The 23,546-nt window shown below is 42.1% G+C and overlaps 1 protein-coding gene across 3 annotated transcripts in view; it reads left to right on the top strand.

Annotated features, from left to right (window-relative positions):
- Dse (dermatan sulfate epimerase) overlaps window positions 1-23,546 on the top strand; it is a 66,023-nt gene that overhangs the window by 12,603 nt on the left and 29,874 nt on the right. For 2 of the 3 annotated variants that reach the window (XM_027402126.2, XM_027402127.2), the window contains exon 2: window positions 15,321-15,789. In XM_027402126.2, the coding sequence (XP_027257927.1) occupies window positions 15,374-15,789 (416 nt within the window). In that variant the 5' untranslated portion in view covers window positions 15,321-15,373. Of the gene's footprint in view, window positions 1-15,320; window positions 15,790-23,546 lie in introns of those variants that run through there. The other variant, XM_027402129.2, reaches the window with a different exon arrangement.

Here is a 23,546-nt window from a genome sequence, read left to right as displayed (position 1 = left end):
AAACCCTCTGTAGGATGTGGGGAAACAAGGGCATTCTGGAAGTGCTCTGTGATCATGAGCACACCAGGCTTGGTGGTGGTGGTATGGACAGACTTATGGGTAAAGTTAGTCACAAGGTGGCCTGGGATGAGACTTAGCAGTGTTATTGGGAAGACATTGCATGGATGTTTCTCTTGTGAAGTCTTGTGGTGATGCTGCATAGCCCTGGAGACTCCAGCACTGTGCTATGTTTTACCCCCAAATGGTTTGTTTTGGTAGTCAAAGAAAGATTTTTATTGCTTCTTCCTCTAGAGTTCTATTTAGGTAGCTGTAGAGTTATATAAATAGTTATCTCTGAGTATTTAAAGGCTTACATCTTGACACATCAATTAAATCCATCCATTCAGTAAATCCTTGCTGAATGTTTCCTCTAATTCCAGACATGCTGGCCTCCTGTCTGTCTCTGTACCCCATGATACTCTAAGAACACCTGAAGATGCCCTGGGAGGGTTTCCAGTAGTGCAGTGCTGGATCTGAATTGTGATTGGCAAGGATTACTCCAGCGTCTATGTTGAGAACAGCCATGGGAGGGGAAAATTAAAGCCTGGGTGGCTGTTTTTGAAGCTGTTTCCGGTATGGGCTGGGCTGTTACAGCAGGGTTCAAAGTGGGTAGACTTGAATACAGAGCCAAGTTTTGCCGACAGTTTAGTTACAAAAAGAAAGTTATGAACAGAGAGGAGGGGAGTTTGGCCTGAATTCCCAACAGGATTGGTTGGAATAGGAGATGGGGGTGGGTGAGGTGCAGTGTGTGTGAGAAGGCAGTTCTGTATCTTTGGGTTAATTACAAGGATGCACCATTGTTTTAGAAACTGACTCTGTGGTATTTGGAGTTTGAGTATGATTCACAGGAGGATGTTTGCAAAGTGTCCAGGGATTTTTGAGATCAAAGAACTATAATCTGGGAGAAAAAAAAAAAACCTTGAAAAATAAAAAGTACATGTAAAGATATTTAAGAGTAAAAAAAAGGCAGGAGAAGAGGCAAATTTATTATTAATAACTATTTGAGGACTGGGGGAAAAAAGAGGATTTCTTGAGATGGCTGAGAGGATAAAGGAACTTGCCTCCATGCCTGACCATCTGGGACCCACATGAGGAAGGACAGAACTGATCCTCCCCCCCAGAGTATTCTCTGACTTCCACACTCACATTGTGGTATGTGCATGCTCCCCCAATAAGTAAATATCAATAAACAAACTTTAAGTTTTCTAATGACAAAGTACTGGGGCAAGATGCTCATAACTGTAATGTGAATGTAAATGATTCCACCAAAGTGGTAAAAAAAAACAGGATGTGATTTTCAAAATCCCTATAGCACCATTCATCTCAGGGACTCTTTAGATGAACAGTGACATTTATTATAATCATAGTTTTGTTGAACACAAACCATAGGTAGAGGTAATGGGACAGAGGGAAAGGCATACAAAGCGAATTCCTAGAGAAGCCAGGGACAAGCTTCCAGGTGTCCACTCCACTGTGGGACCATGTGCAATATTGCTGGCACCTGAGCCTTGTTGCCCAGGGTTCTTACTGGAGTCAAGCCCATCTGTGCATGTAAGTCACCTATGTGCTGATGCTAACTACTCAAACTCCGCCCCCACCCCACCCACCCTTGCAGTGCAGACCAACTGATTATAGTAGTGTCAGTTGACCACTGAACCGATACAAAACCAGTAAGAACCCTGGTTTGCAAATTCTCGTGTAAAAGAAGAGAAAACTGACCTGCAAATATGTGTGACATTGAGTGGGTTCAGAGATGAGGCCAGAAGATGGAAATATAGTCTGGCAGTTGGTGGTTAGACCTAGAACAGGTCTGGAATTCCATCAGAAATCTGTTTGACAAAGTAGAACAGTGTTTCATGCGAAACTGGGTATAGAAGACCCAAGAAAGGAATGAATTAAGAGCGATTCCCAATAACCAGAATGAGAAAGTGTGCTAAATGAGTTTGTTTTGAATGGAAGATGAACTTAGTTTTAGTTAAAATATGTTCTCATTGACAGGAAGTTGAAATGTAATTTCATTAAATGTCGTATCTCTTAAAAACCAAAATCACACACACACACACACACCCTCTCTTTGAGACAGAGACTCTCTCTATATAGCCCAGGCTGGTGTCGAACTCACAGAGGTCCTTCTGCCTCATCATCTGACTGGGACTGCTGTTTCCTCATTTAGGGTCTTGTTCTGTGTAGGCACATACATTTCAGCAATCTTTTTCTATGAGCTATGATTGATGACATAGCATTAGATTTGAAAACTTCTGTTTCCCTTAGATATATTTAGTTATTAGAATATGTAGCCCCACAGTTGTCAACCTGCAGTTGATCAGGAAGCATTGTCTTGGAATCAAATGCTTTATATTTGTCAAAATATTTGGTTGCCAGGGCCTTGAAGAAACTGAAGATTTTTAATAAACAATGCACTATGCCTATTTTGGGAGTGAAGTTCTCTGGGGTTTGTGAATACTCGTTTCCTCATGGGGTCACAGTGCACTTCCTCCAGTTGGGCTGACTCTGACATTCTCCTCGAGAAGATAACGGTGGCTGCTAGCGTTCACTGAACACTTTGTGAATCCTGCACATCCTCTTAATGCTTCAGATATATCAGCTTCACAGAAACCCTGTGGGTGAGATGCTTTTACTTTAAACAGGAATATATCTAAGGATATGGTGATGTTGGAATTCAAACCCAGACATCTGCTCTAACATGGATCCTCCACCACTCTGGCTTAGGACCTGCTTATGTTTAAAACACCATAGAACAAGCATTTTTTAAAAAAGATATTAGTCCATTTAATTTCATATCACAAGTTGGGGAGTCAAGATAGCATTTTTAGCACATTTTAAATGGAGTAGGTCTAGATAGTTTATCTGAAACAAACCATGTTGGCCCCCACGAGGGCTCTCTTAGCCAATTCCCTGCCTTTGTACATCTGTGGGAGAGAGGAAGTTTTTACTGTAGTTTCCTTGAGCATTTCATGGTTTTATTAAACTTGCATTTGAAACTGTAAGATTAAATTCAGCCCTTGGTTCATTATTGCTGTCTTTTCTGATCTTTACTTTCAGTCCACAATGATTGTGCATGGATGCAGCCATTGCTGAGAAGTCCAGAGTTGGCCCTTTGAACTCTTCTACAAAATCTTCAGTTGTCATTTACAGAACTTTGAGGAAATAGATTGTGAATTTTCTTCTGTGGCTAGGAACAATAGGATAAACAAGTTGCTTTGGATTGAGGGAGAACTCGTATTCATCTTGATTGCCAGGTAGTAATGCAAGTATTGCAACTTACAAACCCCCACAGATGCATATTTCTTTGCTTTCCATCCTAGAGGTGTTTAGGATATGGTGTACTAATTAGTTTTCAGTACCTGACAAAGACTACTTAACAAAGGGAGAGTTCATTTTGGCTCACGTTCTGAAGGTGAAGTCAGTCTGTCATGCCCTGGGGGACATGGTGACCAGAGAATAGCTCTGGCTGCAGTAGCAGGAGTGTGAGTGAGCTCATTTAATTACTAATAATTAGTTAATTAATGGGTGTGTATGTATACATGGAAGAACATAGATATGAGTGTGCTTATCTGCATGTGCACATATAGAAGCTAGAGTTTCCCTTGGGGGTCTTTCTCTCCATTTTATTTAGTCATTTGTTTGCTTGTTTATTTGTTGAGACAGTCTCTCACTTTTCCTGAAGCACCCCATTTTGGTTAGAGCATCTGGTCAGTGAGCCCTGGAATCCCCCTGTCTACATTGTGTTAGTACTGGGGTTACAGGCACATGTCACCACGGGTACTGGGGCTTCAAGCTTACTTCATGTGTGCGGAGCAAACACTTTTATCGACTGAACCATCTTCCCAGCTCCCAGATCTGGATCTTAAGGGTCCTCAGCTTTACAGTCATATGTATCAGACCTCTACAACTAAACCTTACATTCGGGTTGCTGACTACTGAATCACCTACTCCATTGGCCTCTAGTAAATGAATGGGTGATGGAGGCTTCAGATTTATAGTAGGAAATCATCTTTGGACAGAATTTAGGATTACTAGTGTCATGTAGGATAGTTGATAGAGGAAAGTGGACTTCAAGTTATATTATGAAAGTCTGTGGTATCTGCCCGGGAACCTGCGAGGAGGCAGGGATACGAATGCTTTCTGATGGCAAACACTTAAAACCCAAACTCAAGCATCTCTGCTATGTGATGATGCCGAACACCATCATTACCTCCAGTGTGGTTTTGCTGTGTGTGTTCAGGGTTATAATTACTCCTTCAGGAACATGTGCAAACTCTAGAGGGTTCCATATGCTGTCATTTCATATTGTGGACTTTTGTGTGAAAATGGCTTTGAGGGGTGGGACATTTCACTTTACCCTTAAATCAGGAAATAGTAAGTCTGCTCAGTCAAAGGAACTTTCAGCTTGACTAAGAGCTCATGTTTTTTCTTTCTCTATTTGACTCCAGGGCCTTCACACACTGGGGAGTATAATTGCAGAGATGATTATATAGTACCCAAACCATGTTTTCTTAGGATTTGACATAGTTAAGAGGAAGGGTAGATTTATTTCACTACAAAAATTTATAAGACAGTTAAAGTTTTATTTGATGTTGAGGATTTGTTTTTCGGAAATTATTTTAATTATCCATTTACTGAAGCTGAGACTTAAAAAAAGTAATGAGACCCTTAAAAGTACATGCCTCTGTCAATTCTAGAGTTTACTACATATTATCCTTCTGTGGTCTTCGATGGAGCTGAAGATAGATAGTTATGGTTTCATTAGTTATGATAAAACATAAGTCGTCATGTAGAGCCTGGGAAGAGAGGACACACAGGGCATTCTCTGGTAAACCAAGACCATGTGGAACTACTTAGATGAATAGAAATGGGTTAATAATTAAGACAGAGCTAGCCAATAAGAAGCTCAAGCCACCAGCCAACAGTTTTATAATTAATATAAGTCTGGTGTGTTTATTTGGGACTGAGAAGGGTGGTGGGACCAGCTGGGACAAGAAAAACCACTGAAACAAGTATGTATGTTCCCTTAGTTAAAATAAGTGTAAAGAAGTACATAAGGGATGATAGTAAGATGGCCCCCAGGCTCCTGGACGGAGGTTTCTCTGAGGGCCGTGTCCAAAATGGAAGGCAGAAGAATGTGCATCTCTGCTTGGCATGTGTTAGGGCTCTCGGTCTGGTCTATCATAGCTGGCCTAGACGCTCATTGGAGACGTATCGAGGTAGGGAACTTTAGTAGATGGAAGTGTGCTGGAGGCAGGGCCTCAGAGCTGAACTCCTTCCTCAGTGCTCACAGTTTCTAGGGGAAGGGGTGTTAATAGTCAAGATGGTCTGCTGATGGTCTGGCTAATGTTTGCCTCCTATAGAAATGGACAGACCAGCTCAGGACATGTTCCAATCATGAACTAATTTCTGGCACATCCATTTGTTGGGGCAAACCAGAGCAGCTGCTATGGGCAGAGAGTGGTGTATATGTATGGGTAGCAGGAGCTATGAGGGAATGGACATGTTGCTCATTTTATTTTAAGAATTGTTCTTGATGACCTGGAAGGTGTCTGTGACAGATGCTGGCAGCGTAGCCTCCTTCCAAGTGCAGTAAAGATAGGCATCTTGACTGGTCAAGGTGGCCCAGACCCTAGGCCCTTCCTGTTGTTTTTGTTCTGTCCATTTCCTGTGAAGCCAGAGCATTTCCTAATCTACTAGATAAAGTCTAGAAGGTCAGCACATTCATTTGCTTAAATACATATGTGAGGGTTGATAAAACATTTAGGTGATAGCTCATTTCCCAGAATTACCAGCTGAGATGCATGTAATATTGACTGAGGGTTGTCATTGGCTGTGGCAGTGACGGCAGATGTCGCCCCAGCATCCATTCACCCCTTTCATAATATAAATATGTTACTGGAAAATAGCTCCCCAGTCATGCGGTGTTTCCCAGCCACCGTGGCATCACTGAGCCTTTCTCCTGAAAGAATAGAGTAAAATACATTTACCATACTTACACCAAGATTTGCTTGACTTAGAAAGTAAGCAAACTCAGGTTATGGTCTAGTTATCCATTGTTCTCTTTCTGAAGGCAAAAGTGCTTTCCTTCCCACTGGGTAATGGGCTGAAGATGAAGGAACATTGTGCTACTTTAGTTAAAAAGGCTGACGAGCCTGAGGATCTTATCCCAGCCAGTTGACAACTTTGATTCTCAATTTTTGCCTGTGAAATATGAAGATATAGTTTCTCTCCTGTAGTTCGTTTGATAGGTTAACATAATCTTCAATGAGTGAAACTTTTTTATCTTTTACTAAAAATGAATACTTAGTGAGCTCTCCCTCCGTGTCAGGTTCTAGGCCAAGTATATCTATCACTTGCATTCAATCACCCCATGAAAAAGGTACTATCCTTTTTAAAGGACAGCACGGAGGCTTTGGGAATGAAAGTCAGTTGATCAAAACCAGCAGATAGCACAGCTAGGATTTGCAGTGGTGTCTACTCAAGTCCACACTCCGAACAGTTAATCACTGTGTTGTGCCCCTATGAAGGTTTTAATCCATCCTCATCTGGGGCCATTTTTCTATTCTGACTGCATTACTCTCGTTTTCCAAAGCACGAGGAGCTGAAAGGGCTTTTGGGGTTCCTTGCGCTTCATTCTGTACATAGTCCCCGTTGCACACTGCTTTGTTCTTAGTTCTTCAAGACATTCCTTCTGAGCTTTATGTAAAGTCAGCAAAAGTGAAACTTGCAGTTTAAAATGCTTTAAAAAAATCTGTTTGGTTAAAGAAAAAAAAAATCTTTGGTTTAAGATTTAAATTCTAGTTCCCCTTCTGGGATGCATCCAATTTTCGGCCAAACAATGCCTCTTTGCCACATTGTTATTGTAAAGTTAAAGATCCGATATGGGGAAGGCATTTAGATCCCAGCACCACAGTTTCTGTATTAGCAGTCATAGCAGCTGTGGTGGATTATTGGAACCAGAATTAAGCAGAATAATTTGGGGCTGTGTGGCATTGTGAAGATCTACTTAAGATAATATTAACCCGCTTGGCTTGAGTACGATGCTGAACTGGGCTGCAGCTGGTGGCTGGCATCCCAGTGCTATCTGAACTATTTTGTAGCAAGTGTGCTTCTTAAATTTCCACACTGTATCTACTGACTAACAAAAACATAGGCACTATTTAGTGAAGGAAAGCTGAATTCTGCAAGCAAGTGTACTACATGGAGAAGAGGGAAGGAGATAAAGAAATGAGACTCATACGAACCTTCAGAAACACCCTGGAGATTGAATTCCGGGGAAGCCATGTACTCACAGACTGAGTCGCCAAGTGTGTCTAGTCATTTTGCCAAATTAAAATACCTTGTTCTTGAACTGCCAGAGATTCCAGTGACCTGGCAGCTCTGTTGTCCCTGCAACAGTGAGTTAGGGTGTAGATCTCTTGAGAGATGTCTCCAAGTCCAGACTTGTTTCTCCAAGGCTCTATGCATTGGAGGACAGGGGTGGGGCAGAATTCCCGTAAGCTGGCAGCTCTGCTGTCTCGGCAACAGTGAGCTAGGGTAGGAATCTCTCGAGAGATGATCTCTAGATGTCTGCAAGTCCAGACTTGTTTCTCCAGGGCTCAGTGCACTGGAGGATTGGGGCGGGGGGTGTAGGGTTCTAAATGTATTAGCCTTTCGTAAGCCCTCTTCTCACTGAGCATTCTCAGTGTCTCCCTAACTGTTCATTAAGGTACTACTGAAAGACCCCCGCCCTTAGCTTTCTCTTTTAAGTTTTCCCGCATGCAGCTGGCGAATACATCCTCTCCTGCACCCCCTGACCCTTGATACCCACAGCTGCCGGCACTTCCCCGCCGCCGCGCAAGGCCGGCCCCGGCCCCCGCCGGACCGCTCCGTCCCAAGGTCTCCGCCCCCAAGGTCAGCCACCTGGGCGCGGAGGGAGGAATCAAGTCTGTTGTACCAGACACCAGACCTTGAGAATATGCTGATCTGGAATGGCTCTGTGCCTCATTTGAACCATCAAATAGAATCCCTGCTCCTAGCTTGCGCCTTTTTCCCTATATAAGGACGCCTTTCCCTTGGGGCGGGCGCGCTTAGCCACACAGAAGCTAAGTCGCCCCAGGTACCTGCGTCTCCAATAAAGCCTCTTGTTTTTTACATCCAGTTCGTGGCCTCGCTGGTTCCTGGGTGTGTGGGTCTCCCTCTACGAAAGTGCCTCTTCGGGGTCTTTCATTTGGGGGCTCGGTCCGGGATTGAGACCCGCCCAGGGACCACCGACCCACGTCTGGGAGGTAAGTGTTGTGCGGATCCGCTGTTTTGTCTTGTCTGGTCTGAGTCTGTCTTGTGAATTGTGCTTGCGTTTGTAGTATACAGCTGTGTACATTTGTAGGCGGATCCGAGGAGGGACTGACGGGTCCGAACTCCCGACCGCGGCTCCAGGAGACGTCCTGGTAGCGTTTGAAGCCCTCTGTGTGAGAGATTTGTATTTTGGACTTGGGAAGCCCTCAATGTGAGGGATTTGTACTTTGAAAACTGCGCTGCGAAAACCTGTTCTGTGTTCTGTGTTGTTTGGCCTTTGTTTTATAATTGATGTGCATAAACGCAAATGAATTACTCTTTGTTCCTCAGCTCGAGCGTATAAACTTATCTGGCCTGATCCGGACATCTAAACGGCCTTAAAGTTATTAAGAACTGTAAAAAGGACTTTGATAAAATTTTGATGTTAACTGAAAAAAAAAAAAAAAATGTAGGAGACTTAAATAATAAAGAGGGAAAGAAAAAAAAAGAAAACTTGTCTAAGAATGTCTAAGAGAGTCAGAGAAATGAACTAAAAGGTTATAGAAAATTAAAGCAAGCAAGTCATAGCAGAGAAGATTGTTACAGAAAGTTATGGAGGGTCAAAGCAAGTTATAAAAGGTCAGAGGAAAGTTGTTAAAAATCAGAAAAAAGGTTATTATAAGTCAGAGAAAAATGTAAACTGTGCTATGGTTTCTCATGTCTAAAATTTTAACCATATTAAGCTAATTCTGTTTTATATATACTTGTTTTAAAATGTTCATATGACTTGACTGGTCGCCATTTTGCTAAAATTAAAAAAGGAATACTTAAACCGCCATCTTGACTAAAGATGACCGCATGGAAATTAGAGGTACCATCTTAGAAACAAGTTTTTCAATTGAGATTTACAATGTTAATGCTTCTATATATTACAGAAAGACCTTAAGGGAATTTAAATTTCTTTTTAAAACCAGTTTTTTTTATGTTTGTTTTTATTAATGTTTGTACTTAAAGAGCTTCAATTTAAAATTATTTTTGAGCAAAGCCTGACAATGTAAAGTTTTTGTTTTATGAAAGATGCTGATCTATTATAAGGTATTACAGTTTATATTTTAGAAATAAATTTAGGATGTTGATAACACACACCTTTAAGCTCAGGATGTTGGTAACACACGCCTTAAGTTTAGAACATTGGTGACACATGCCTTTAATCCCACCACTCGGGAATAAGAGGCAGATAGATCTTTATGAGTTCAAGGTCTGCCAGGTCCGGCAGATCGAATTCCAGGACAGGCTCCAAAGTCACAGAAAAACCCTGCCTAAGAAAGAAGTTAAGCTACTGTTTAAGGAATATAAGGTAGCTCTATGCAGTTTTAAGTTCAGCTGTGCTGTTTCAAACATCTTACTAAGTTAAAACCAGTTACAGTCAGACTAAAAATTATTTACAGAAATAAGACCTTACCTAGCCACCTGTATACTTAATGTGTGCTTAAGGCAAGTAATTAAAACAGACAAACAGACCTCTAATGCTTCAGAGATCTTCAGAATATGGCATTTAAATTGTTATCTTTAAAGTTTATAATGTCAGACAGACTGCCAGATCCTGACAATGACCCGAAGATTACAGGCACCTCAGTTCCTGCACCTGGACCAATGAGCAGATGCTCAGATATGAAACCTGCCTGCCAGAACCTGGCCGAGACTGTGGACAAAGCTGCTGGACGCTGGAAAATTGATTGTACCCCTTTGCCTAGACAAAACAAGGTCAGTCTTTTCCATGTCCCTCTTCCACAGAGAGAAAATAAAACCTCTCACAGATAGGCCTGGCGAAGATTGTTGTTCTTTGAGACAGCTGCCTCCAACGGTAATGGAGAAACTTGGGTTTGGCTAACTGTATATGGACCTACTTCTAACTGGCTTCTGTCAATTTTTAATAGATTCGGATAAAATATACCCTTCTCAGATCTCTGAAATATTACTGGTTGTCAGCTTGACAGCATCAGACAGTCAGATCCACTATAGACTAGTCAGTATGTTAGCTGATAAAATAATGACTATCTACTGTTCAGGCACAAGCTCAAGGTTTTTAAGTTTATTTTGGTTGTCATCTAAGTACAAACTTAAAGGGCTTTTCATCAGGCCAAAGGCACCTCTGTCCAATCCATACCTAGCTCTCTGGACAGAAGAAAAATGTACATGCTTATAGCCCAAATCTGTAGTTTTTGCTAGGACTCAAAGTTATAAATGTGTTCTTGCTGTTTGAACAGATATCCAGATATCTGCTTTTTCTGCACTGTGGGCTTCTATAAATAAGTTTTAACCTCTGTTCCTAGTTTAAATATGTCTTAAACAGGTTTCTGCTTCTGACAGACATCTGAGTACCAGTTGCTGACTTCAGACTGTTCTAAGTAGACTGCGAACCCTAGACTTGCTATGGATGTGAACTAGTCTGCTGATATGGACACCCCCTATCTCTGCAACAGTGTCTGCTAACCAGAAGCCCCTGATGGATTCCCCGTTGCCTAAATTCCTTTTTGCTTTTGACTAGCATTTCAACCTTCTGGGGTCCCTAACTTCGTCCCAAAGTCAGCAGGAAGCAGTTTGGAAAAGAATTTCGCCGTCCATTCTCCCTGGTTGAAATGCTAAGTCAAAGGGAACTTCCTTGCGAGGGGATGCCAGTACCTATCACTCCCTGATGGGGACACTAGAGACTGGGTCCTCCTACTCCCCCTAGCATACCCCTAGGCCATATGGGCTCACACCTTTAAAAAAAAAAAAAAAAAACTTATAAAGACCAGAGGGACCATCCTACCATTCCCCATTCCTACCAGATCGGGGACACTGTCTGGGTCCGGCGTCACTAGACCTCAGCGCCTACCAGTTGTGAAACTGCCATGCAGCACAAGCTCACATTGTCTGAGGTCTCAGGAAAGGGGCTATGCATAGGCAGTACTGGTTTGACCCCCTGCGTCTCTACTACCGTTCTCAATGCCACTATTGACTTTTGTATATTGACAGAACTTTGGCCCAGGGTCACATATCACCAACCTGAATATATTTATAGGGTACTAGAGAAGTCAACCCGACATAAGAGGGAGCCAATATCCTTTACCGTGGCCCTATTATTAGGAGGGATAACAGTGGGGGGCCATAGCAGCCGGCATAGGGACCGGAACCATTGCCTTACAGGGAATTAATCATTTTAAGCTTCTACAACAAGCCATGCACACGGATATCCAGGTCCTAGAAGAGTCAGTCAGTGCACTCGAAAAATCCTTAACATCACTCTCTGAGGTAGTCCTGCAGAACAGACGAGGGTTAGATTTATTATTTTTAATAGTTAGAGACAGCATGGCCAAGCTTAGAGAAAGACTTAACCAGAGACCTCTGAATGAAAGATTCCATTCAGTTACAAGAGAAATGGGGGAATGAAAGACCCCCGCCCTTAGCTTTCTCTTTTAAGTTTTCCCGCATGCAGCTGGCGAATACATCCTCTCCTGCACCCCCTGACCCTTGATACCCACAGCTGCCGGCACTTCCCCGCCGCCGCGCAAGGCCGGCCCCGGCCCCCGCCGGACCGCTCCGTCCCAAGGTCTCCGCCCCCAAGGTCAGCCACCTGGGCGCGGAGGGAGGAATCAAGTCTGTTGTACCAGACACCAGACCTTGAGAATATGCTGATCTGGAATGGCTCTGTGCCTCATTTGAACCATCAAATAGAATCCCTGCTCCTAGCTTGCGCCTTTTTCCCTATATAAGGACGCCTTTCCCTTGGGGCGGGCGCGCTTAGCCACACAGAAGCTAAGTCGCCCCAGGTACCTGCGTCTCCAATAAAGCCTCTTGTTTTTTACATCCAGTTCGTGGCCTCGCTGGTTCCTGGGTGTGTGGGTCTCCCTCTACGAAAGTGCCTCTTCGGGGTCTTTCACTACAATGAAAGATGCCACAATCAACATCTTCTCTGTGCTCATCTACTTGGTTTCTGTTGTTTTTGCTTTTTTCTTTTTTCTTAGAGACTTGAATATACATCCCAAATGTGCTATGGTAGTTACAGCTTTTCCCAATGTATATATGAAATTGGTCTATAACATACCTGCTTTGGACACACTTTAAATTATTTTTTTTAAAAAATGCACCTTCCTTTTAATTTTAAAGTGTTCACACAGGGTGGCTAGGGTGGACCTGCTGATGGAAAAACACATCGACTGGAAATGGGATTTTGTCTGCTAGAATTTGCTAGACATTTACAATTGATGAACAGGAACCAGGTGTCACTGTAGTTTAAAGCAAGCTTGAGGCAGACTTCTGTTTTATTTATTTTAGAACATCACATTTAGTTTACTGAAGTTTCTAGACCTTCTGGGTATTTTCTCCTATTACTTTCCTGGAAAAGATTTTTTTTTCTGGTACGTTTTCAACTTGCCTTGGTTTCATATCAGGAAGAGCAGTATTTCTTTTTGCTCATTTTAGTGGTGAGACTTTACCAACTCCCAAGCTAGAATTTAGTTCCAAGGTGGCATCTGTGAAGGTTCAGGTACCAGACTCAGTGCTGAGCTCCCCATGTGCAAGGATGTTCCAGCTTCTGGGAGACTTGATGTGTAGATAGTGGAACCTGGCTAGTGTGTTCATTTGTGCCTGCTCAGGAATAACTGTGGGTAGGTAAAGGAAGGATCTGCTAGCTGGGAATCTGGTGGGAACCCAGCACATTGAGTGAGACATTAGGAAGGCAACCTGTAATTTGTGGCTGGTAAATGCCAGGCCCTTGCTGCTTAGGCCATCTCTGCTGATGCATTTTCTGCAGAATATCTGTGGGTTCTGCACTGGCCTGAGCAATTTTTCCAGCAGGTTTTAAAGTGTGGCAAATCCCAGCCTTTCTGCTCTTATACTCTCATGAAGGAGAAAACCTACCAGGCTTTGTCATTTTGGGGGGTGTTTGTACAGAAGCTCGAGATTGGAAAATCCTGGTCTCCACATAATCTTCTTAAGCTCTACCAGGCAGCCTGAGTCACCCCATTCCTGCTGTACCACCACCCGAAAAACCCAGCCTTTGAGAGACCTGCAACTGTGTGTGTGCCTGTGGGGCCAATTAAAAAAGAACCTGTTTTCACCGGGTGCCTGACTTCCCCACCATGCTAATTGCACCGATGACAGCATGGTCTCTTAGATTTTGAAGGTTCCTACACATGCGCTTTTAAAAAGAAATGCTAGCGGTATTGTTCTCTTGAGAGAAGCAAAAAGCAATCCCCTGGGGGTACTGAGCATTCTTTCACACCAGCCGCTTCAGTGTTGCCAGAGACCACACCCTCCCCCGTGTAACCACAGAAGACTATTTCTTTTGGCTGGGTCTCTGACCTTGAAGGATGTTGCCAGCCGCCTTGAAGCAGTGGGTGCTAGACATAATACTGGCAGGGTCCAGGGGTTATATCTCTTTTATGTATCTGATTTAGTATGACTGTAGTCACATTTTTATATTCATCAGAAATTCTGTTCTTGAGTCTAAAATGCATCACAAACTGACACCATTATGTTTTCTCATGTATGTATTTACAGTCTAAGCACATTGAAGAATAAAAACTACCAGGATAGGAGTAGCTACAAGCGATACCACGCTCTGCTCCTTGGGAGATGGAGCAACTTGAGAATGTGGATTGAATTTGGCATCAAATTTTTATTTTTCTCTCATCTGTCTGGGATGAGGCCATTTTTTCCTCGGAAAAATCGCTTGGGTTCTCCATCAGCTTTTCCCTTTAATAATTGAAAACCACTGTTCCTTATTTACATAAAACTTCTTTTTTCTCCTGGCTTGCTTTCTATAACCTTTCCCCTTATAAGAATTTTAAGAATTCCCTGACTTTTCTCTGCAGGATTTTATGCCTGCTTTATCCCAGATGTGGGACATAGACAATGCTGAGGGTAGTGTGTGTATGTGTGTCTTTCTTCCTTTGTGTTTGTGTGTGCTTCTGTTTGAAGGTTGTTCTTTGAGCTAGTGTACAAATGTGCCACTGGGGGTGGGGGAGAGCTATAAATAAAAACAACTAGATGAGATAATATGTAAGCCTGCTTTAACTTACTGAATGACGCCAAAATCCTATATGCAAAATGAAAAAGCATGCAGAGGTTGGAAGCAATAAGGGTGAAGCACATCTACTAGTCATCCAGTCTTTCCATACTGGGGTTTTCTTTTCTGAATGACGGCATGCCAACTTCCCAGACCGGGAGCCCCCAGTCTGGACTTCCTGGAGAGCTGACGTCAGCCCAGGGAGCTGTTGGCAGATTCTTCTGTCTTCTCTAGCCCACCTTCTGCTCCCACAAAGAGACAGTTAACCTTACTCACACTGTTTGTCCGAATAGGCCCCCACAGATAATGCTGATCCCAGTGCCTGGTTCAGAGTGTAAAATGGAAGGAAGGGGGACACCATTGTGGTGAAGACAGCTGGATTAAGAAATGCAGGATTCTCTCCATTTCTCAGAATGCCTTCTCAGATTTCCAGAAGACAGTCAGCTTACCACAGGCTTTTGGTTATGGTGGTTTATGTATTAATGTCTAAAATATCACAAAAATCTCTACTTTCCTGCATGATAATTTCTGAGAAAAACATCATGTTTTTTTCCCTTCCCCCTAAGTCCAAAGTTGTGTTTTTTTGTGATGAATCCTATCTGCTAGATCTTGTTTCGGTCCGTCTATAAAATCACACCTTGCAGGGGTCTAGCGGGTTTCTCCCTAATTCAACTTTCTGCTGTATGTTAAGAAATTCACAAGTGAATGGGCAGTAGTGGCACATGCCATTAGTCCCAGCACTCGATAGGCAGAGGCAGGCAGATCTCTGTGAGTTCAAGGCCAGCCTGGTCTATAGAATGAGTTGAGGAATAGGCTCCAAAGCTACAGAGAGAACCTGTCTTGAAAAAAACCAAAAGAAAAACAAGAAAAAGAAACTCACAAGCTTGCTTTTTCTGTGTTTAGTCTCTATACGAAGTGTGCTTCTACCAGGTATGACTGACCACATTCTGTTCTGTGTTCCCTGTAGGATCCTTCGAAGATGGTTTGGCTGCCTTGGAGATTTGGAGATCTGATGCCACAATGAAGACTCACACACGGGGTGCTCCCAGTGTGTTCTTCATATATTTGCTTTGCTTTGTGTCAGCCTACATTACCGACGAGAACCCAGAAGTCATGATTCCCTTCACTAATGCCAACTATGACAGCCACCCGATGTTGTACTTCTCCAGGACAGAAGTGGCAGACCTCCAGCTAAAGGCCGCCAGCTCCCATGAGCACATCGCTGCCCGGCTCACTGAGGCTGTGCATGCCATGCTGTCTAACCCCTTGGAGTACCTCCCTCCCTGGGATCACAAGGACTACAGTGCCCGCTGGAATGAGATCTATGGGAATAACCTGGGTGCCTTGGCAATGTTCTGCGTGCTGTATCCTGAGAACCTTGAAGCCCGAGACATGGCCAAAGACTACATGGAAAGGATGGCAGCGCAGCCTAGTTGGTAGATTTTTGTCTTTTCCTTCTTACTGTTTTAACCTTGTCACTTAAAGGAATGATCCAAGTGCTAGAGGTCTGGCTCAGTTGGTAGAATCATTGCCTAGCATGCATGTGTACAAATCCCTGGGGTTGGTCCTGCCACCAAATAAGCCAGAGGTGGTGTCACATGCTCTTAATCTTAAACACAAGAGATGGAGATAGAGGGGTAGGGAGTTCAAGGTCACCTTTAGCTGCATAGTGAGTGTGAGGCTAGCCTCTTGATACTTGACTCCTGTCTTGATTTTAAAGAGAGAGAGAGAGAGAGAGAGAGAGAGAGAGAGAGAGAGAGAGAGAGAGAGAGAGAGAGAAGACAGAAAGAACAAAGAGAATATCTAACAGTTTCAAAAGAACTAATATGTTTCCACTTAGAATGAGCATGTTGAGAGGCAGCTTAACTAAGGGGTGGGGGTGGGAGGGAATTGCAGAATTGAGCAAGCAGCATCATGTTAATAGGTGAGAGTTCTTTCTGCATTATTTAACATATATTTACAATTGTGGATAGAGACATTGGGGGAATGCATCAGTAAGTGATTTTTGCCCTTGTGTGATTATCATGGAATGTATTTCTATAAACCTAGGTGTCATTTATATAGAATGTAGCCTATTGCTCCTAGGGCCAGGAACAAACAGTGTAAAATGAAATCAAGCACACCACGTGTGTTAAACAGGGCATCTAGGAGGCTGCTGCCTGCACAGCACAGTATGCATATCCATGGTCAATTTTGTATAGGTGGAAGGAGTACCCTCTAAAATAACAATGAAGTGTATTGAATAAGCCTATAAATCAACAACATAGGTGCTTAGCAGATGTTATGCCCTGTAGACAGTTATTTATGCTAACCTTTATATGATTGTCAGTGCAATAGGCTTCAATACAGCAGTGCCCCTAAGAACATGTGAACAAAAAGCACCTTGTGCTAGTGTTAGGGTGGCTACTGTGTCACTAGGCACTAGGACTTTTCAACTAGGTTGGAATCCTGCATATGCGCTTTCTTGGAGCAGAACACCATTACACTATACATTACTGTTACCTACCATTTGGTGTTAGGCTTTGATTGACACCCTTTTGCCAAACTGATTGAAATGTTTTTGCCTACAAGGCATTTCAGCCAGTGAGCTGAATTTATGTGCACTTTGTGATAATAGGGAGATAAAAGTCATTGTGATGGGACTGACTGGCAATTTATAAACAAGATTCTATTTAAAGGCAGCTGAGGGCCCAGCCCTGTGGGAAAACCAGTGCTGGAGCGCACGTGTATGAAGAATTCTGATTATCTCATAGTTTACTTTTCAGGAGTTTAAGGTTCAAGAACAAACTTCCCGTCTCCTTTTGGTTAGCTTAACTTGTTTATAATTCATGTTTCTCTCTGTCTGCTTTTTAAAAGATAAGGTTTGAACTGACTAAACTTGAGACTCAGTAGGTACTTTTTCCTAAACTTTAGCTCAATACACATTCACAGCTGGTTTGCTGAAAATGCTTACAAATTGTATGAAACATGGTCCTAAAACTATGTAAGTTGCCACTTGTCATAGGCCTGGAGAGGACTGGTTTTAAGTGCTTAGGGATATCTGTAGCAGTTGAGTGGGTGAGTGTGTCTTGCATGAGATACATCTTAGTGTGTCAAAGGTGAAAAGTAGAAATTTGAAGTCCTGTGATAACTGTCTGACGTCTCTTAAGGGACAAAGTTATGGAAGAACTGGCATTGAAACATTATCAGAGCCAAATTTGTAAAATTATAGTTAAATGCATGTAGTTAGTTATTCTGAAGCTTATGATATCTTAGGCTGAAAAGGGCCTTCTGGATGTGACCAACAGGTCCCCAACATAAAGATTAGCTCTGTGTGTTATGTTTTCTGACCTAGACTCACATTTATCAAATCACATTCTAGTTCTGACACCTAGAAAGAAAATGAAATGTGTGCAAACATGTCTGATATTCGAGGAGTAAGATGACATTATCAAATGTTATAGTAACTTGATATTATACTAGGTAGAAAAAGCAATCCCTTTTTCTCCTTGCTAGTTCTTTTATAGTGGTTTTGTTTCTCACAGGTAAATGGATTTTAGTAGATGGTGGTGCCCATGAAGTGGCCCAGAGAAACAGTCACTGCAAAAAGCCTGTTTCGTCACACAAAAGACTGAGAAATTAAAAAGTGCCTTTGTGTTGGAATTTTTAAAATAACAATATTAGTAAAATTGTTCAAGACCAGTATAATGCACAACTGGGTGTGTATTTTTAATGAGTGAACACTGTCACTAAGATTAATACCTTCTCTGATAAAAGGAGGAAAATGAATAATTTCAAGTACAAATTTTAATATTCACATAGTCTCTACAAGTACACATTTACCAATTGGTAGAGGTGGGAAGAAGTTTCCTAACTAACTGTGCTGTTACCCGTGGCCAAAAGCCAGTCTGTCACTTAGCAGGACTGCTTTCTCTTGATCAGGCTAAGCTGGGGTTAGAAACTGAAAGTGAGCTGGGCATTGGTGGCTCACACCTTTAATCCCAGTACTCGGGAGGCAGAGGCAGGTGGATCTCTGTGAGTTTGAGACCAGCCTGGTCTACAGAGTGAGTGCCAGGATAGGCTCCAAAGCCACAGAGAAACCCTGTCTTGAAAAAGAAGAAGAAGAAGAAGAAGAAGAAGAAGAAGAAGAAGAAGAAGAAGAAGAAGAAGAAGAAGAAGAAGAAGAAGAAACTAAAAGTGACCTTTGATGTCTGGGTTTTAGTTTTAGATAACTGAACCTATTCTGTTCAGTCTTATAGAAAAGTTAGCTACTTATAAATAGCCACATGCAAACCTAAGTTCCTAAACATTCATTTAGGTGTGTAGTTGAACATAATCATTTTATGCAACTTGAAACATTGCTAAATATTTTTATATTTCAGTTACCTTTGCTTAACTTGCTCGGATTCATTCTATTCTTCATTATGTACAAAAAGTATACTGTGAGTGTTGTCATTGTTTTAGGATATAGTGTGAACCTATCCATTTCAGAAAAAAAAGACTCGCTGTATTTACAAATTAATAATAGATATTATAGACTTTTTTAAAAAAAACTCCCTACAGTGGCTTCTTATGGAATATAGTTGCCATTTTCCTTGAAGAACATTTCTACTCTTTTAAAAATTGAACTAATTGTTCTTTTTCACCTAATCAACTAACATTTTGAGCATCCACTGCACCAGTGATGTGGACTCAGGGTTGAAGGAATGGTCCAGCAGTTTTATAATCTGTCCCTGGGATGAGGAGTCTTACAGTGGGTGCCTCTGTTCAGAACTGAGTTTGGTGATAATGCAGTAAGAGTTCCACTTGTGACTACCTGAACAGCAGTGAGAAGGGGCCAACTCAGGAGTGTTTGCCTGCATCCTGAACTCTGTATCCCCACAGATGCTTTTCTCAGTTTGAGCCTTAGCATCCCAGTGTGTAACATCACAGCAGTGGCATATCTACCTCACAGGGTCATTACTAGGATTAAATAAGATAACCAGTACATAGTACTTTGAAAGTTCTTGTCATGTCATAAGGCTTCAATAAAGAGTAGTGGCAGTTGGTGCTAATTATTGTCTCTGCTATTTTTACCTAGGACATAGGTCCTGACTGGTTTATAATCGCTATTTATAGGTTTTTAGGAAGGATTTTTTATCAGATATTTTTATCACCTTATTCAAATTGTTCTCAGAGCTAGACCATTATAGAATAGACTCATAGAATTTGCCTTTGACAATGCTCTCGACATTCATCCTCCAGGATCCTTTATGTGTGCAAGAACCTAGTGGTAAGGCCATGAAGGAAGGCTTGGGGGAAAGTAATAATGGCATGTCTTTTGTTTGCTACTTTTGTAGTACTTTTCTCATTGTGTGATGCAATGCCTGACAAGAAGCAGTGTGAAGGAAGGGTTTACTTTGACTCAGAGTTTGAGGGTACAATTCATTGTGATGATGAAGTCAAGAAAACAGTGGCTGGTCATGGTACTTCCAAAAGTGATAGGTGCCCAGGATCAACTAGCTTTTTCCCTTGTATGTAGTCTAGGGCCTATGTCCAGAATGGTGCCACTATTTTTAAGGGTATTTCTTCCCATGTCAGTTGACCTAATCAAGGGAATCCCTCACAACAGGTCCAGAGGCTCATCTTGTAGATCCTGTTAAGTTGACAAAATGAACCATCACATTTATTGAACGGTAGTAAAAAAAGAGATTTAAAGGTTCACATCCATAGAGTAACTTGAGAATTTCAGCCATGGAGACACACACCTTTAGTCCTAACACTCGGGAGCAGATTCTGGCAGATCTCTGAGTTCGAGGCCAGCCTGGTCTACAGAATATGTTCCAGGGCTACATAGAGAAACCCTGTCTTGAAAAACAAAGCAAGACAACAACCAAGAAGAATTTTAGCCACTGTGAAAGAAAAGTTAAGTTGAAAATGTTATGTAACTGTGCTGTTTTTACCAAATATACTATGTAGTAGAAAGGGAACCGGAAAGGTTGTCGATGGTGGGGTGGTTGAGAAATGTTTATAATCTCATGGTCTGTAAACAACTAGGCACCCCGGGAAGAGGCACTTGCTTATGTGCTCTGTCTGCCTGTGGGGAGGCAACCACATCCTTTCTAGGAAGTCTTTCATGTCTTCTTGTTTTTGTTAATGCTAAGGTTGTGTTTAGCTTACTTTGTAAACTCAATTAATTAAAATACGTTATGCCAAGCCTTTGAGATCACTCAGGGGTAGATAGATGCACGTCCACCAAGCCTGATGACCTGAGCTCTGAAACCCACATGGTGGAATGAGAGAACTGATCCTCACAAGTTGTCCTTTGACTTCTACATGTATGCCATGGCATGAACATACATGCACACACACACAAATAAACAAAATATAATTTAAAAATCACAGAAGTACTGTACATAAACAAAATATTTTTATCACGATTTTAAAATTCAAGCCAGGAAAATAATAGTTTTTAAAGTGTTTCATAGAGATTTTAAATGGATTTCCATAAAGATCAATTCAAGGTCAGCACATACTATTCTATTTTTCTTAAAAATATCTTAATGTGTATGCATTTTTATTTGCTTACTTGTGCTTGCCTGTGTGTGCCTTCACCTCCACAACCCCTTGCCCGAATTAAAGAAACATAATACAACATTCAAGTCGAAAGGAGCTGAGGAGGAGGCAAGTGACAGTCGGGAAGTGGACCTGGAGAGGAGTAAGAGTCACTAAAGTGCAACACACCATGACCATGAGTCCTCACAAGGGGACCCTGAGATTGATGTCTTCGCTTTATTTAGCAACAAGATGATAGGCATCCTTAGTTTTGAAGTCTACAGTGTCCATGAGAATAAAAAGCAGACCAGCGCTTTGTAAAGGAACAATCACTCTTGACCCAGAGATCACAAAGAACCTTCTAGATTTTCCCAAAGACTCGGTACTCTCGTAAATGTTCTTCAGTGTGTGTGATGAACTGTGTTCATGCTTTTCACGCAGCTCTGGGCCGAGAACAGGAACTATGTTGTTTGGTGCATGTATAGGTTCTCTTAATGGAGGTTGCCCTGAGCAAATTTCACTAAAACCTGCAGGGAGGAAGGAGTAGGAATGGAGTAGAGGCATGGTTTAGCCAGCCATGTTTTCCCCTAGGCTAGTTAAATTCTTCAGTAGACATTTGCTTATGTTAGAAGACGAAATGACAGCATGCTTGGTCTGTCAGGCGGCATCCCTGCATATCATGTCTCATCACATTTTGGGGAGATGGATTGTTCTGAGCTTGATCTACTCAGTTATATGTATTTGGTGGTCTAGCACTAAATGCAAATCAGACAAAAGGTTCATTCAGTTATTGGAACCCACCATTGTCTAGTTACCTCAGGAAGGTGTAAGTTTACCATGTCCCACTTAATCATGCATGGAGATGAATGCATTGAAAAGAGATTTAAGATACAATTGTAACAGAGGGCATTTACCCAAGCTGAAGCCAGTAGCCGGGAAGCATCCAGTGTGCATTTCCCTGTAGCTGGCTTTGGGGGTTTTCCTCTTAAATTGTGAACCCAGAGAAAACAGGCGTGACACATTTATCTTGGAAGAGATCTGTGTCTTGTGTCCTGGCTCTGCCATTTGTAATTAGCCACATGCCCTCTGGCCAGTTTCATAGATGCTGTAAACATGTTTTTTTCCATCTGTAAAATGTGGATGATTCTTGGAATCCTTGATGGTTCCAAAGAGGAAGCAAGGCAATGCGAAGGAAGCTCTTAAGATTCTGTCCTCTTAAGACTATGCACACGGTTTTACTAAAAATTTATTATTTTTCTTATACAAAAAGAGATGTGAAGATGCAAACTGTCAATCCTGGGACCCAGTTCTCAATTTTAACTACGCTGGCGCCCTGGAGTTGTTTTTGAGAAGCATTTGTTGTGAAACCCTCTCCCTTGCCTTATAGTATTTTTCTTCCTTATCATGAGGCAGAAAATAAATCACAGAGGAAAGAAATGACTTCACTCTTGTGTTGGAGCCAGTTGGCTACAGGGGATCGGGAGAATTGGTGAGGGAAAGAACAAAAGTTGAACTTTTGGACAGAGAAGCAATTGTACTTTTTTTTTTTCTCTACTATAGATTATTAAATCCTTGCTTATGGATGGCAAACTTCTGACATCTTAGGGTGTATTTGTAAAATAATGTAAAACAGCAAAATAAAGAGATGCAAAAAAAAAAAAAAAAAGAAGAAAAGAAAGAAAACTCGCTGTCGCACGGAAATGAACCAGTCGGTTTCATTGCTCTAAGTTCCAATACCAAGATGAACTGTGGGGTCTGTCTCAGCCCTTGCCTTCGAGGTTCCAAATGCAATTCCTTGCAGCTGCTTCTCAGGCTTTTTGCTTTTCTAAACTGCAGACTAAGGCTGACAATCAAAAGGCGGAGGAAGTAACTGGGCCCCAACACATGGAACCACAGCCCTGTGAGTGAAAAGATCAGGTTTTCCTCTCTTGACCTTCCAATGAGAACGGCAGGGAGGTTTGCCCAGCAGACACCTGGAATCCATTACATTGGGCTGGTGGAAACAAGTGCTGGGCTGTCAGAAACCCAGCCTCCAGTCTGGCTTTTTCTCATTCATGCTTTTCTTCTCTCTTGCCCTTCCCCCTCATTCTTTCTATCACTCTTTCTTCCCTATTTCTTACATTCTGTGACCATTTTCTCATTTTGTGGAGGCTTAGATCTTTGAAAATAGGGGAAAATAACAGATGGCTCTGAGTTTTTGTTTTTGTTTTTTGTTTTTTAAAAGCCATTGGTCAGTTTCTTTAAAATTTACAGGATCTGAAGCAGTAGGACCCTGACCATTGGGAAATCCCTTCTTGATTGCCATTTAACAAGCAGGTTGCTGCCAACCAGACCAACATGGATTTGTGGGCAAGAGGGGACCCACAGGCTGCAGAGGAAGCCCAGTCAGGTTGACAGGTGAAGGCGAATTGAGCATCTTTGGAGTATAGCTGGACTTGTGTGACGTCACCCTCTCCATAGGATGCTCAGCTTCCTTAAGTTCTTGCTGCTCAGCTACCTTGAACTCCCAACTTTCCTCCTTCTATTTTAAATGTAGGTGGGGATAAAACTGTTTCAGTAATGCCTCTTTCCGCATACCCTTAAGATGTTTGGTGATAGCTGCAATCACACTCACTTGGAACAGAATGCAAAGTTAATTTTCTTGGTAGGATCTGTTTGTTGTCTAATGTTAAGTTCTTTA

The sequence above is a fragment of the Cricetulus griseus genome, chromosome 2 (assembly GCF_003668045.3).
Source record: "Cricetulus griseus strain 17A/GY chromosome 2, alternate assembly CriGri-PICRH-1.0, whole genome shotgun sequence".
In the NCBI taxonomy this organism is placed as follows: domain Eukaryota; kingdom Metazoa; phylum Chordata; class Mammalia; order Rodentia; family Cricetidae; genus Cricetulus; species Cricetulus griseus.
Note: the sequence above shows the minus strand (reverse complement) of the source record. Positions and strands in the feature narration are given on the sequence as shown.